The sequence below is a fragment of the Ovis aries genome, chromosome 3 (genome assembly GCF_016772045.2).
Source record: "Ovis aries strain OAR_USU_Benz2616 breed Rambouillet chromosome 3, ARS-UI_Ramb_v3.0, whole genome shotgun sequence".
In the NCBI taxonomy this organism is placed as follows: Eukaryota; Metazoa; Chordata; class Mammalia; order Artiodactyla; family Bovidae; genus Ovis; species Ovis aries.
In genome coordinates this window covers 76,469,474-76,484,103 of record NC_056056.1, presented here as the reverse complement: position 1 = coordinate 76,484,103, position 14,630 = coordinate 76,469,474, and the positions used below count along the sequence as shown (strand labels likewise).

The window sequence follows — 14,630 nt, the reverse complement described above, 5'->3', positions numbered from 1 at the left end:
ATTTTATTTGACAGCTCAGTTGTTGGACTGATAAGAAGCTCCAAAGCACTTCCCAAAGCCAAACTTGCACCCAGAAGTGGTCATGGTCCCTGTTTGGCAGGCTGCTGCCAGCCTGTTCCACTACAGCTTTCTGAATCCTGGCAAAATCTTTACATCTGAGAAAGTATGCTCAGCAAATTGATGAGATGCACCCAAAAAATGCAACAACTGCAGCCTGCATTGGTCAACAGAATGGGCCCAGTTCCTCTCCACGACAATGTCTGACCACATTAAAAAACCAACACTTCGAAAGTCGAACAAACTGGACTATGAAGTTTTGCCTCATCTGCCATATTCACCTGACTTCTCACCAACCAACTACCACTTCTTCAAGTATCTCTACAACTTTTTTCAGGGAAAATGCTTTCACAACCATCAGGAGGCAGAACATACCTTTTAAGGGTTCATTGAATCCCGAAACATGGATTTTTTTTATGCTACAGAATAAACAAACATTTCTCACTGGCAAAAATGTGTTCATTGTAATGGTTCCTATTTTGATTAATAAAGATGTATTTGAGCCTAGATATAATGATTTTAAATTCACAGTCCCAAACTGCAATTACTCTTCATCAACCTCTAAGTACTCAATAAATCCTTGGATGCAGCCAAGGCAGCCAAGATTAGACCTCAGAAAGCCCTGTTCCATCCTGGCCCCCTTTAGTGGCAATGACCACCTACAAAAACAGGGGATAGGAGTTCAGGCCAAAGCCTATCTGCTTGGAATTTCCCCATACCACTTCTCATTTTGTACTGACTCCACTACTCGTGGCCATCACATACCCAAACCCCCTGACCTTCGTTCATTTGTAGACTTTGGCTCCTGCAGACTTTGGCTTCATCAGTTGTCCATGGCTATGAAGACTCTTTTCAGGTAAGCCACTCCAGCCTGCCTGGACTATTTGACCTCCTGTGTCACTCCTGTGTTTCTCCCCAGTGTTTGTACGTCCATATACCCCATCTCAACCTCTCTTCCACTTCAGGAGAGAGGGATCAGAAACAAAGGGATACATTCACTAGATCAAAGAATGTTAGAAGGGATGGTGTTCATCATTTAGCAAAATCAATCTTATTTAAAGTGAAAGAACTTGCTCACAGCTAATTTCAATGTAATATGATACCTGGGTGGCAGGGTGGTGCTTTTATTTTTAACTTATTAAAATATTTTTAAAGCAATTCCTAAGGTTCCATGGATGTGAGAGTTGGACCATGAAGAAGGCTGAATGCTGAAGAATTGATGGTTTTGAACTGTGGTGTTGGAGAAGACTCTTGAGAGTCCCTTGAACTGCAAGGAGATCCAACCAGTCAATCCTAAAGGAAATCAATCCTTTGATTTGCATTGGAAAGACTGATGCTGAGGTTGAAGCTCCAATACTTTGACCACCTGATGTGAAGAGCTGACTCATTAGAAAAGACCCTGATGTTGAGAAAGATTGAAGGCAGGAGGAGAAGGGGATGACAGAGGATGAGATGATTGGATGGCATCACTGACTCAATGGATATGAGTTTGAGCAAGCTCTGGGAGATGGTGCCGGACAGGGAAGCCTAGCGTAATGCCGTCCATTGGGTCATAAAGAGTTGGACATGACTGAGTGACTGAACAAACAAAAGATTCCATAGGAAAGATGACATTCTATTTGATCTATAATCATAACCTTGTACGCTGCTGCTGCTGCTGCTAAGTTGCTTCAGTCGTGTCCGACTCTGTGTGACCCCATAGACGGCAGCCCACCAGGCTCCCCCGTCCCTGGGATTCTCCAGGCAAGAACACTGGAGTGGGTTGCCATCTCCCTCTCCAATGCATGAAAGTGAAAAATGAAAGTGAAGCCGCTCAGTCGTATCTGACTCTTAGCGACCCCATGGACTGCAGCCTACCAGCCTCCTCCGTCCATGGGATTTTCCAGGCAAGAGCACTGGAGTGATACCCATGTATGCTTCACCCTAAATGGAAATGGACCAAAGGTCTAGTTTAGGTCTTTATTCCTCTTATAAGGAGCATGGAAATGTCCCATTTCTTTTTCAAAGCAGTTACATGCTTTTTTTTTTACTCTCTTTTTGGGGAGAATGAAGAAAGTGTAGTGGGGCCCCAGCCTGGAAGCTGATGTCCAGGGTGGCCAGGAACAGAGAGAGGTATATTGAAAGCACAAAAACTGTTTCGGAGAGAATGGTCAGGGTCCAGCCAGCAGGGACCACCTGGAGTAAGAGAACACAGCAAGACCTGATGACACAGTTGAATGTCTCACAGAGCCCAATATTGTAGACAGTTATCTAGAGGCTTTGGACAGCGAAAATATTCTTCAGCATTCTTCTTCCTGATACTATCCTAGTCACAGCGCTCTAGCGTGTTGTAGGCACAAGTGGCCCCATCATTCTAAAGCATTGAATATCTCACCGTTCTGACTCAACTGTGGAAAGTCTGCCCCATTATTTTTCCTGAAACCAGCTTTTCTAAATGTCTGTAACCACTAGTGTTGCTGCTGCTGCTAAGTCACTTCAGTCGTGTCCGACTCTGTGTGACCCCATAGACGGCAGCCCACCAGGCTCCCCCGTCCCTGGGATTCTCCAGGCAAGAACACTGGAGTGGGTTGCCATTTCCTTACTTGAATCCATTTTGATGTTCTCTTTTTCACTCACTCATTCAGTTAATATCAATATTATTGACCCCTTACTATATCAGGTACACTCTGTAAGGTTCTGAAATACATCGCAGTCAGTAAAACAGGCTGATATTTACCTCATGGGATGTACAGTCCAGCACTCACTAAACCATATGGATTCCACCTTCGTGTGTGTTCTTTGCGACCCCATGGACTGTAGCCCGCCAGGCTCCTCTGTCTGTGGACTTTTCCAGGCAAGAATACTGGAGTGGGTTGCCACTTCCTTCTCCAGAGATCTTCCCTATCTTGAAATTTAACCCATGTCTTTTCTGTTTCCTGCATTTGCAGGAGGATGTTTTTACCTCTGTGCAACCTGGGAAGACCCCAATTATGGTCATATTGATTTTTTTTCCTATCATATTCCAGTTCAGTGCTCCAGTATTCTGTATCAGAACTTTTCCAGAAACCTCCTATCTGTCTCCCTGTTTGCATTATTTCCTGCACCCTAATCTATCCTATGATCACTCACCTAGAGCCAGACACCTGGAATGTGAAGTCAAGTGGGTCTTAGGAAGCATCACTATGAACAAAGCTAGTGGAGGTGATGGAATTCCAGTTGAGTTATTTCAAATCCTAAAAGATGATGCTGTGAAAGTGCTACACTCAATATGCCAGCAAATTTGAAAAACTCATCAGTGGCCACAGGACTGGAAAGGTCAGTTTTCATTCCAATCCCAAAGAAAGGCAATGTCAAAGAATGTTCAAACTACCACACAATTGCACTCATCTCACACGCTAGTAAAGTAATGCTCAAAATTCTCCAAGCCAGGCTTCAACAATATGTGAACCATGAACTTCCTGATGTTCAAGCTGGATTCAGAAAAGGCAGAAGAACCAGAGATCAAATTGCCAACATCCGCTGGATCATTGAAAAGCAAGAGAGTTCCAGAAAAAATCTATTTCTGCTTTATTGACTATGCCAAAGCCTTTAACTGTGTGGATCACCACAAACTGTGGAAAATTCTGAAAGAGATGGGAATACCAGACCATCTGACCTGCCTCTTGAGAAATCTGTATGCAGGTCAGGAGGCAACAGTTAGAACTGAACATGGAGCAACAGACTAGTTCCAAATAGGGAAAGGAGTACATCAAGGCTGTATGTTGTCACTCTGCTTATTTAACTTATATGCACAGTACATCATGAGAAATGCTGGGCTGGAAGAAGCACAAGCTGGAATCAAGATTGCTGGGAGAAATATCAATAATCTCAGATATGCAGATGACACCACCCTTATGGCAGAAAGCTAAGAAGAACTGAAGAGCCTCTTGATGAAAGTGAAAGGAGAGAGTGAAAAAGTTGGTTTAAAGCTCAACATTCAGAAAACTGAGATCATGGTATCCAGTCCCATCACTTCATGGCAAATAGATGGGGAAACAGTGACAGACTTTGTTTTTGGAGGCTCCAAAATCACTGTAGAAGGTGACTGCAGCCATGAAATTAAAAGACACTTACTCCTTGGAAGAAAAGTTATGACCAAACTAGACAGCATATTAAAAAGCAGAGACATTACTTTGCCAACTAAGGTCTATCTAATCAAGGCTACAGTTTTTCCAGTAGTCATGTATGAATGTGAGAGTTGGACTATAAAGAAAGCTGAGCGTGGAAGAATTGATGCTTTTGTACTGTGGTGTTTGAGAAGACTCTTGAGGGTCCCTTGGACTGCAGGGAGATCCAACCAGTCCATCCTAAAGAAATCAGTCCTGAATATTCATTGGAAGGATTGATGCTGAGGCTGAAACTCCAATACTTTGGCCAAGTGATGTGAAGAACTGACTCATTGGAAAAGATCCTAATGCTGGGAAAGATTGAAGGTGGGAGGAGAAGGAGACAACAGAGGATGAGATGGCTAGATGGCATCACTGACTCAATGGACATGAGTTTGAGTAAACCCCAGGAGCTGGTGATGGGCAGAGAAGCCTGGTGTGCTGCAGTCCATGGGGTCGCAAAGAGTCAGACACGAGTGAGAGACTGAACTGAACTGAATTGAATCTATCCTGTATTTCCATCCACTCTTAAATATGATAGACCATCAGAAATACATGAGGTTTATAAATATAGATTCTTGGACCTTAGCCCAAATGTATTCAGTAAGAAATATGATAGGCCCCAAGGATCTCTATATTCTTTCAAGCTAACTCTGTGATTTTTGATGCATAGCCAGGTTTGGGAACCATCGATATATATCACCACCACATACAATTTCACTTGCTCAAAATTCATCAGGAAATCCTCATTGTCTACAGAAGAAACTAAAATATTAGCCTGGCTTTCAACATTCCAACCTACTTATTACAAGTTTCTTTTCCTAAAATTCTAGATGACCTTTAATTATTTGACCTTGAGAAAATCACTGAAATAGGCAAGTACAAAATCATGGGCGCAGGCTTTATTAGTTATCCTGTGCTACAGAAACACTTCAGCAACTAGTTTTTCAAAAGCTTGAATTAATAATGTATTTGCCTCCCCGTCCCAATGCCATTTTGATGGTGAGTTTTGTCCACTGCCCTTTGCTCCTTTTCTCTCCAGTTTCCTCCTCCTTTTACTTGTGGTTCTCTTCCTGATCTTTTTCTCATTTAAATAGTCATGCTCACACTTATTAAAGCAAACCATTTCTTTCTTATGTTGTTAATCACAAAGTATTTACACGTATTTACAATGAACAAATGCATGTTCATTGTAAAAAATTTTAATTATAAGGAAGAAAGCTACAATAACTTCTACTCAGAACCACTCCTCAGAGGTAACTTCTATTAACAGTTCAGTGATGCAAAGCTCTCAAACATTTCTTATGTTTTCCATTTTCTTTCTTTTTATTTTCTTTTTGACTGTGATGGGTCTTTGTTGCTGCATGTGGGCTTTCTCCAGTTGTGGGGAGTGGGGCTATTCTGTAGTTGCCATGCATAGGCTTCTTATTTCAGTGGTTTCTCTCATCGTGGAACATGAGCTCTAGGAACGTGGGCTCAGGTGCTAAGACCTGTGGGCTTAACTTCCCCGTGGCATGTGGTCCTCCTAGACCAGTGATCCAACCTGGGAGCCCTGCATTGTCAGGAGTTAACCACTGGACCACCAGGGAAGGCCTCCCATTCTCTATAGGGATTCTGTACCAGCTTTCTGCTTTGGTCCTACCCTCCCAGCCTCATTGTCTCTGTGTTGGCTCAGATCAGGTTTTCTGCCTGGCTTCAGCATCCATCCACGTCTTTCCACCCACCTGAGGGCATCAGAACAGCTGCTTCTCTCCTTTGACCTTCTCACTACAAGAAAGAGGTTGATAAGTCATATACAACTATTTCCCCAAGTTCTTCTCAAAAAGTATTTTCATTTGAACAGAAATGAAAGTTTTCTTTTTGCTATCATGTATTTTGGGGTCCCCTATTGTTTTGGAGACCATGCCTTTCTGCAGTCAGTGCACTTTACTAACGGGCAAAGAAGGATCTGACTACTGAGTAATTTTCCATCACTCTTCTCCAACATTTTCTCTGACAGAGGCCAGGTTTTGAAATCCCTCCATAAAAGGCTTTTTTTTTTTTAAATAACAGCCTAATTGAGATACAATTCCCATAGCATATCTTCAAAGTGTACAGTTCAGTGCTTTTTGGTATATTTACAAACTTGTGCAGTTATGACTACAATAAATTTTAGAACACCTTTGTTATCCCAAAAAAGAAACCCCATACCCATTAGCAGCCGTATCTCATTTTCTCTCAACCCTCCCAGTCCTCGGAAACCACTTTCTCTCTTTATAGATTTGCCTATTCTGGATATTTCACATAAATGTGAAATCATATGATATGTGGTTTTCTTGGAGACCGGCTTCTTTTAGTCACCATAATGTTTTCCAGCTTCACCCATGCTGTGGCGTGTATCAGCACTTCACTTTGTTGTTGTTGAATAATATTCTATTGTATGTCAATCACTTTGTATTTATTCACTGATGAACATTTACGTTGTTTCCACTTTTTGCCTACTGTGAATAATGCTGCTATGACCATTCATGTACAAGTTTTGATATGGCTATATGTTTTCATTCCTCTTGGGTATGTACTTAGGAGTGGAATTGCTGGGTCAGATGGTAGCAGTATGTTTAACATTTTGAGGAACTGCACCACAGACCCACCAGTAGTGTAAGAGGGTTTCAATTTTTTCACATTCTTACCCAAACTTGTTATTTTCCATTTTTCAAATGTTCATCCCAGTGGGTATAAACTGGTATCTCACTGTGATTTTTATTTGCATTTCCCTAATGATTCTGTGAAGAAAGCTGAGTGCCAAAGAATTGATGCTTTTGAACTGTGGTGTTGGAGAAGACTCTTGAGAGTCCGTTGGACTGCAAGGAGATCCAACCAGTCCATTCTAAAGGAGATCAGTCCTGGGTGTTCATTGGAAGGACTGATGTTGAAGCTGAAACTCCAATACTTTGGCTACCTCATGCAAAGAGTTGACCCATTAGAAAAGACTCTGAGACTGGGAGAGACTGGGGGCAGGAGGAGAAGGGCACGACAGAGGATGAGATGGCTGGATGGCATCACCATTGATGGACATGAGTTTGAATGAACTCCAGGAGTTGGTGATGGACAGGGAGGCCTGGTGTGCTGTGACTCATGGGGTTGCAAAGAGTTGGACATGACTGAGTGAACTGAACTGAACTGAATGACTTATGATATTAAACATTCTCTTATGTGCTATTGGCCATTTTTATATATTCTTTGGAGAAATGTCTATTCAGATCCTTTACTCATTTTTAATTAGGTTATTTGATTTTTATTACTGAATTGCAAGAGTTCTTTTTGTTTGTTTTTTTGTAAGAGTATATATCTAGGGACAACTTATTTATCAGATATCTGATTTGCAAAAACTTTTTTCCATTTTGTCAGTTGTCTTTTTACTCCCTTGGTGATGTCCTTTATTAAGACACACAAGTTTTAAATTTTGATGATATCCCATCTATCTGTTTTTTTCTCTTATTTATTTTGTTTTTGGTGTCATATGAAAGAAATCAGTGACAAATCCAAGGTAATGAAGATTTCCATCTACTTTAGGAGTCACAGAAATAAACCCCATACACTTATGGTCAGTTAATCTTTGATGAAAGAGGCAAGAATAGACAATGGAGAAAAGACAGTTTTCTCAGTAAGTGGTGCTGGGAAAGCTGGACAGCCTCATGTAAATTAATGAAGGTAAAACATCCCCTCACCATATACAAAAGTAAACTCAAAATGGTTTAATGACCTAAATATAAAACATGATGTCATAAAATTCCTAGAAGAAAGCATAGGCAAAACATTCTCTAACATAAACCACAACAACATTACGTTAAATCAGTCTCTTAAAACCAAAGAAATAAAAGCAAAAGAAATGGGACCTAATCAAACTTAAAAGTTTTTGCATAGCAAAAGAAGTCATCAACAAACAAAAAGACAACCTACAGAATGGGAGAAAATATTTGCAAACAGTGGGAAAGACAAGGGGTTAATTTCCAAAATATACAAACAGCTCATACAACTCAGTATCAAAACACCAAACAACCCAATACAAAAAATGAGTGGAAGACCTAAACAGACATTTCTCCAAAGAAGACATACAGATGGCCAACAGGCACATGAAAAAATGTCCAACATCACTAATTGTTAGAGAAATACAAATTAAAACCACAATGAGGTATAACCTCACACTATCATCAAAAGTCTACAAATAATAAATGCTGGAGAGGGTGTGGAGAAACAGGAACCCTTTTACATTGTTAGTGGAAATGTAAATTGGTGCAGCCACCATGGAAGGTTATGGAGGCGCCTTTAAAAACTAAAAATAGAACCACACAATCCAGCAATGCCACTCCTAGACATATATCTGGAAAAGAAAAAAACTCTGATTTGAAAAGATATACGTGCCCCAATATTCATAGCTGCACTATTTACCATAGCCAAGACACAGAAGCAACCTAAGTGTCCATCAACAGATGAATGGGTAAAGAAGATGTAGCATATATATGCATATAAATCACACAATATAATGTTACTCAGGAATAAAAAAGAGTAAATAAAATTTTGCCATTTTGAGCAACAGGGATGACCCCTACAGAGTATCATACTAAATGAAGTAAGTCAAACAAAAAAAGACAAATATTATGTCACTTATATGTGAAATCTAAAAAATGGTACCAATGAAGTTATCTACAAAACGGAAATAGACTTGCAGACAGAAAACAAACTTGCCAAAGGGGAAAGGGAGGTGGGGAGGGATAAATTAGGAATATGGGATTAACAGAAGCACACTACTATATATAAAATAAGTAAGCAATAAAGATTTACTGTCTAATACAAGGAAAAATATTCAATATCTTATATAACCTACGATAGATGATAATCTGAAAAATATATATATAACTGAATCAACTTGCTGTATATTCAAACTAGCACAACATTATAAACTATACTTCAACTAAAAAAAAGATTATCTATTTTTTCTTCTAAGAGTTTTTTTTTTTTTTGCTTGTTCAATAAGTTTATTATTGTATTATCTGAAAAATCTTGATAGAAAATTGTGGTTTGGTTTAACTCTCAGCAGCTCGTTCCTGAGCTCTAAGGAAGCTTGCCTTCTTCTGAGCTACCCGATCTTTCTTCTGGGCAAGTGACATTTTGGGACGGTTCCACCTCTTCTTTTTAACTTCTTTCTTAGGCTTCTTCTCATACACTGGATTCTCTCGTATTGCAGCATGAGCTTTCTTATACATCTCCTCCATCATGTCTGGAGTTACGTTGTTTATGTACTGAGAGAACTGTTTCTTGTAGGCATCTTCATCTTTTTCAATCAGGTAACCCATGTAATCTGCAACGTTTTGCCCCATGATGTGCTTTCGGTGTACCTCAGCACTGAATTCTTTGCTTTCTGAATCATAACCAGGGGACCGTTTGGTACTGTGAGGGATAGACAAGCCTCCATCGACAGATCCCTTTAGGGCCCCCAAAACTTTATTCCCGGTAGTAGTTCTGGCAAGTCCTGCATCCAAGTAACAGGTGAAGGCACCAGGTTGACCACCAATGCTTTCCACATTGTATTCATCACCAGTCACCTCGACTTGGCCTTCATAAATTTTGTCCATACCAAACCTATTAAGAAGCCTGCGGGCCAGCAGCAGGCCAGTACAATATGCGGCAGCATAGTTTGTCAGGCCAACCTTCACACCGTATTTTGGGAGTTCGTGAGCATGAGCTGCACAGACTATCGTATCTCCTTCTCTACGGGCATAAGCAATCTGGCAAATGATATCTCTGTTTGTTACACGAACTATCATTCTGTATTTAGGTGTGTTGTACTTATTTTTATCTTGGATTACCAATCGTTTCCGATCATAGTAGTCACTCTTCTAAGAGTTTTATACTCTTAGTTCTCACGTTTAGGTCCTTGGTTCACTCTGAGTCAGTCTTTGTATATGATGTGAGGTAGGGTTCCAGCTTCATTCGTTTGAATGTGACTATTCAGTTGTCTCAGCACCATTTGTTGAAGAGGCTATTTTTCTCCATTGAATTGTCCTGGTATTCTTCCAAACAACTTAAAAAGACAGAACACCATAAAATTTTATATTTTTAGAATTGGAAGGGATCTTAGGAATTTCTACTGGTTAGGCTTCTTAGCTGTAGACTGTAGAATGCATTTTAGCTATTTTAATTGAGAAGGTATTTATTAAATCTTTGTTGGAAGGAAAAAAAGAGGCAGAGGCTTAAGGTCAGAGGTTCTTAAACTTGGCTGCACATTTAATCACCTGGGAGCTAATGCTCATATTATACCCTGTACCATATATCAGACTGTCTAGAGTAGAATCCAGGGGTTATTTTTTTTTTATAAAAAATGTCAAGTGATTCTAATGCATAATCAAGACTGAGAATCAGTACTCTAGACTGACCTCCTAGAAATAATATTTGGAACCACACTGCTGAATGTGCCTGGTGAGGGAACTGCTGCCATCACAGACCTTAGAACGGCATGGCTTCTCCCATAATCCGCAAGCTGCAGCGCCTCTGACAATCCCAGGAGGACACTTGCGGAAGCAAAAATGTCCTTTCAGTGCCCGGCCTTAGGCAGCTCTTTCTGAATCAAACTCACACCGGTGCATTTGAAAGATAGAACCTGTCACATGCCCACAAATAGCAGCAACGGAATCTAGGAAAATGGTTTATTTAGACTTTTTAGTGGGAACATGGAATTCACAATATATAGAACTATTCAAATATGATGCGAATGTTTAAAAAAAAAAAGTTTTGGAGTAACCAAGAAAGACAAATGTCTTCTGCAGTGTTGAATGATTCGTTATAAATCTGGACATGAGTCAGAGGCTCCTGAAGAAACTTTCCAATAATAAAGATTCCAAGACCACCCCCTTGGAGAAGCTGATTCAGTGGGTTTGTGTGAATTCTGGATTCTGCTGGGTCTGGGAGTTTTGAGAGCCAACTTTGAATGTTTGTCCTCCAATCAGAAGCCTTAATTAAGGATTATCTCCATCCCGTTAGAGATAGCCTTAATCTGCACGTGTCTCCCGAGAAGCAACAGAGTGATGCAGACTCACACTGCAGTGTCAAAGACTAAAGAGTGCCTTTGGCTAGGATCTTAATCACAGGAATGGTGTGAGAAAGAGGTCTAGTCTGGTAAGTATTAGGAATATGGTATTTCTTGATTCTATAGGATGACCATGGGAAGAATGGTATAGTTTGAAAGGTCATTTTCAATATTTGAAGGCAAATAAGAACACTGCCTTATTATTTCCATAATGAAAACAACTACAAGTAAAACTAGGTAAAACCTCCCAGGCTGGTGGGGGTACGTAGAAGGTAATGATTTCTAAGTGGGAGTATGTGTGTGATTTTTATATTTATCTCAATAAGGCATGTGTTCCAAAAAGTTGGGTAACACTACCCTAAACCATCTGGTCCTTCCTTTTTTGGGGAAGAGAGGGTGTGAGTGAATTCAAAATGAAGTGGGAGGGGAGCCCTCTGATAGCCATGGATTCCAACAGCTGCCCTTTGCACCCAGCAAAAGTACTTCTTCTAAAAGATTATAATTTTAAGTACTCCCTAGTGTCTTTAATGTACAACTTTTGAAAGTGACTAGAGCCACCGGCTGTAGCCTAGGTGACCATCACATCTTGTTTCATGTGCTGTATATTCACCATGTCCTGGGTCAGGGCCACTTCAAATCACTCTTTCCCGGAAAGCACATTGTTTTTTATCAACAGCTTGATTTACAACCAGCAGAAATCCATAGCCCTCTGTGACCCTTCTAAAAGGACTGCCTTTCATATCGTATCCTCTTCAGAGGGAATAAAACACCCTCATTTCTTCTATCAGTGCATTGGCTAGAAACACTACCTGGACCAGTGGTTTATTTGAGAGAGGCTTGTGCAGAGGGAAAGAGGCCTGGAAGATAGAGAGCTGATGCAGCCGAGACCAATATATAACAGCCTATTCTCTGCAGTGAAAACGGGAATAAGAATTTGTACGCATTCATAAAGGCAGTTTAGGCTGGCAGACAGCATACTCTAAACCTTACTGATTCTCATAACCTTTCTCCACATGTTTTTATAACCTCATGACTGAAATTATGTCATGAAGGTGGGGATATGGAAGGAAAGATTGGCCAGAAGAATAAATCAGTTACATATTTAATTTTCTAGAAAAAAAGTCCCTAGTGATTTGACAGGCCCTTGCCAACGCCTATTAAAACTAACCTTTAATGAGACAGCAAAAGAGACACAGATGTATAGAACAGTCTTTTGGACTCTGTGGGAGAGGGAGAGGGTGGGATGATTTGGGAGAATGGCACTGAAACATGTATAATATCATATAAGAAACGAATCTCCAGCCCAGGTTCGACGCATGATACAGGATGCTCGGGGCTGTGCACTGGGATGACCCAGAGGGATGGTATGGGGAGGGAGTTGGGAGGGGGTTCAGGATGGGGGACACGTGTACACCCATGGTGGATTCACGTTGATGTATGGTAAACCCAATACGATATTGTAAAGTAATTAGCCTTCAATTAAAATAAATAAATTTAAATTAAAAAAAACTAACCTTTAAAGAAATAAAAATGGACAGAATTGCCTATGGTGTGGTGTTTTCTCTGTGTTTGGCTAACATGAGTAAGGGGGCTAGCAGGAAATCATAATGGAAAGGAATCCAAACCAAACTGTATCTGCTCTGTCAGTCATGGTTGCTTTAGTAAAGCTCACGTTATACCAAAAAGTCAGTTGTTCGTTTGCAGAATGGGCGTGCAAGACGGCTTTATTTTATATAGTCTAAACAAGGGCTGTGATGAATTAACTTTTAGTTGCTTGTGATTAAATAGGGAATCTGGATGAATATTCCTGGAGCAGGGAGCATGGCGTTAGAGTGGGATATAGTTCACTTTATCAGTAGGACAAAGAAGAGAAGAAGCTGTGTCAGCCTGCAGACTCTGACTGTTGCTCTGAGAACTAGCAGGTTCAAATTCTTGGGATAGATTCCTTTTCCCTCAGAAGTGGAGGAAAGAAGGTGCCACCTCTGGCTAAACTTATAACAGCATTATAGCACCTCGCAGGTATAGACATGCAAACACACCACTATAGAAGACCCTGTAAAATGCCAGGAAGCATTGATTGGCAAAGACTAAAGTGAATGCTAACACTCACATTGGGAAGGATAGAGTGACATAGACATGTTCATATAGTGCTAGTGGGAATATTGCTACAGTCTTTCTGGAGAGCACTTAAACACTTTTATAAAAACTTTAAATGTGCATTTCCTTTGACCCAGAAATTCCATTCTAGGCTTTTCTTGAACAATGAAACAAGGATGTGAGCACAAGGATGTTCCTCCCAATATTTTTATAATAGGAACAACCTAAGTAAAGAATTGTTACGTAAACTATAATGAATCCATACAAAAGCATACTACGTAACCACTATAAATGATGCCTGAAAAGACATCTAGAAAAATGTAAAGAGGTTTCTCTGGGTGGTAGAATGTCAAGATTTTTTTAAATAAAAGGAAAGGAAACAAATTCAGGAAGAACTTCTTGCCCTTCAGTGACTGCAAAATACAGATATTTCCTTCTTTAGTAGTAGGAACCTACCTATGAGGCACCATGAATATGGATAAAGATATTTGCTGCACTTTTCCTGTTTAGAAGAGAAGCCTTGTCTGATTAACTCTCAACTCGTGAAGTTTAGAGGACAATAGCTTTGATGAAGGAAAATTTTCTAGAGATTCTGTGTTTATTCATAAAATAGATATTCATTGAATGAATGAAGTGAATGCTTTATAGAGATAAAAGGGACAAGAGAAACCATTCAAATACTCATTCTACAAATAAGGTGTTTGAAGTCAACAACTAGAGACTTACATAGCTAGCAACAGATGTATACCTGTCAGCTGGTAGTATACCAGTGCACTCAACACTGCCAAGATCCATTGTGATTCACCAGATTAGGAGAGATCTGTGATTTCTCAGGTCTCCTCCACCTCCGGGTTACTAAGTTCTGTAAGGGCTACTTGGATGTGATGACAACTATTGGCAAGATGCTGTTTAAGGCAGAGATTTAACTTGGAGCTATTGATAGCCACAGTACTTTATGCATGGGTGATGCCAATAAATCTTGGTCACTGATAATCAGGCTGAGGATGTTGCTTCTTCTGCCCTTGGAAGGGACACACCTAGCATCCTTTACACCATGTCCAGGCCCCATGTGCAGCCAGAGTGAGGCTGTGGTATGCAACTTAGGAGGCAGTTTTCTTTTTCCTCCTAAAGGACCTAGCCCCTGCAAAGTTGTAAGGTTAGTATATGGGTTAGTATACCTCCATTAGTAACCTTTTTTTTTAAATTGTATGTGTTTTATTTATTTATTTATTTTAATTGAAGAATAATTGCTTTACAGAGTTTTGTTTTCTCTCAAACCTCGACATGAG

The 14,630-nt window shown here is 40.2% G+C and overlaps 1 protein-coding gene across 1 annotated transcript; it reads right to left on the bottom strand.

The window, feature by feature from the left end:
* Window positions 1–9,191: 9,191 nt before the first annotated feature.
* Window positions 9,192–14,136, bottom strand: LOC101113750 (large ribosomal subunit protein uL18-like). Its single transcript, XM_060413655.1, has 2 exons — window positions 14,068–14,136; window positions 9,192–10,054 (listed from the first exon to the last, which is right to left on the bottom strand). Exons 1-2 carry the CDS (start codon window positions 14,134–14,136, stop codon window positions 9,245–9,247), a joined length of 879 nt encoding a protein of 292 aa, XP_060269638.1. The 3' UTR covers window positions 9,192–9,244.
* Window positions 14,137–14,630: the final 494 nt, after the last annotated feature.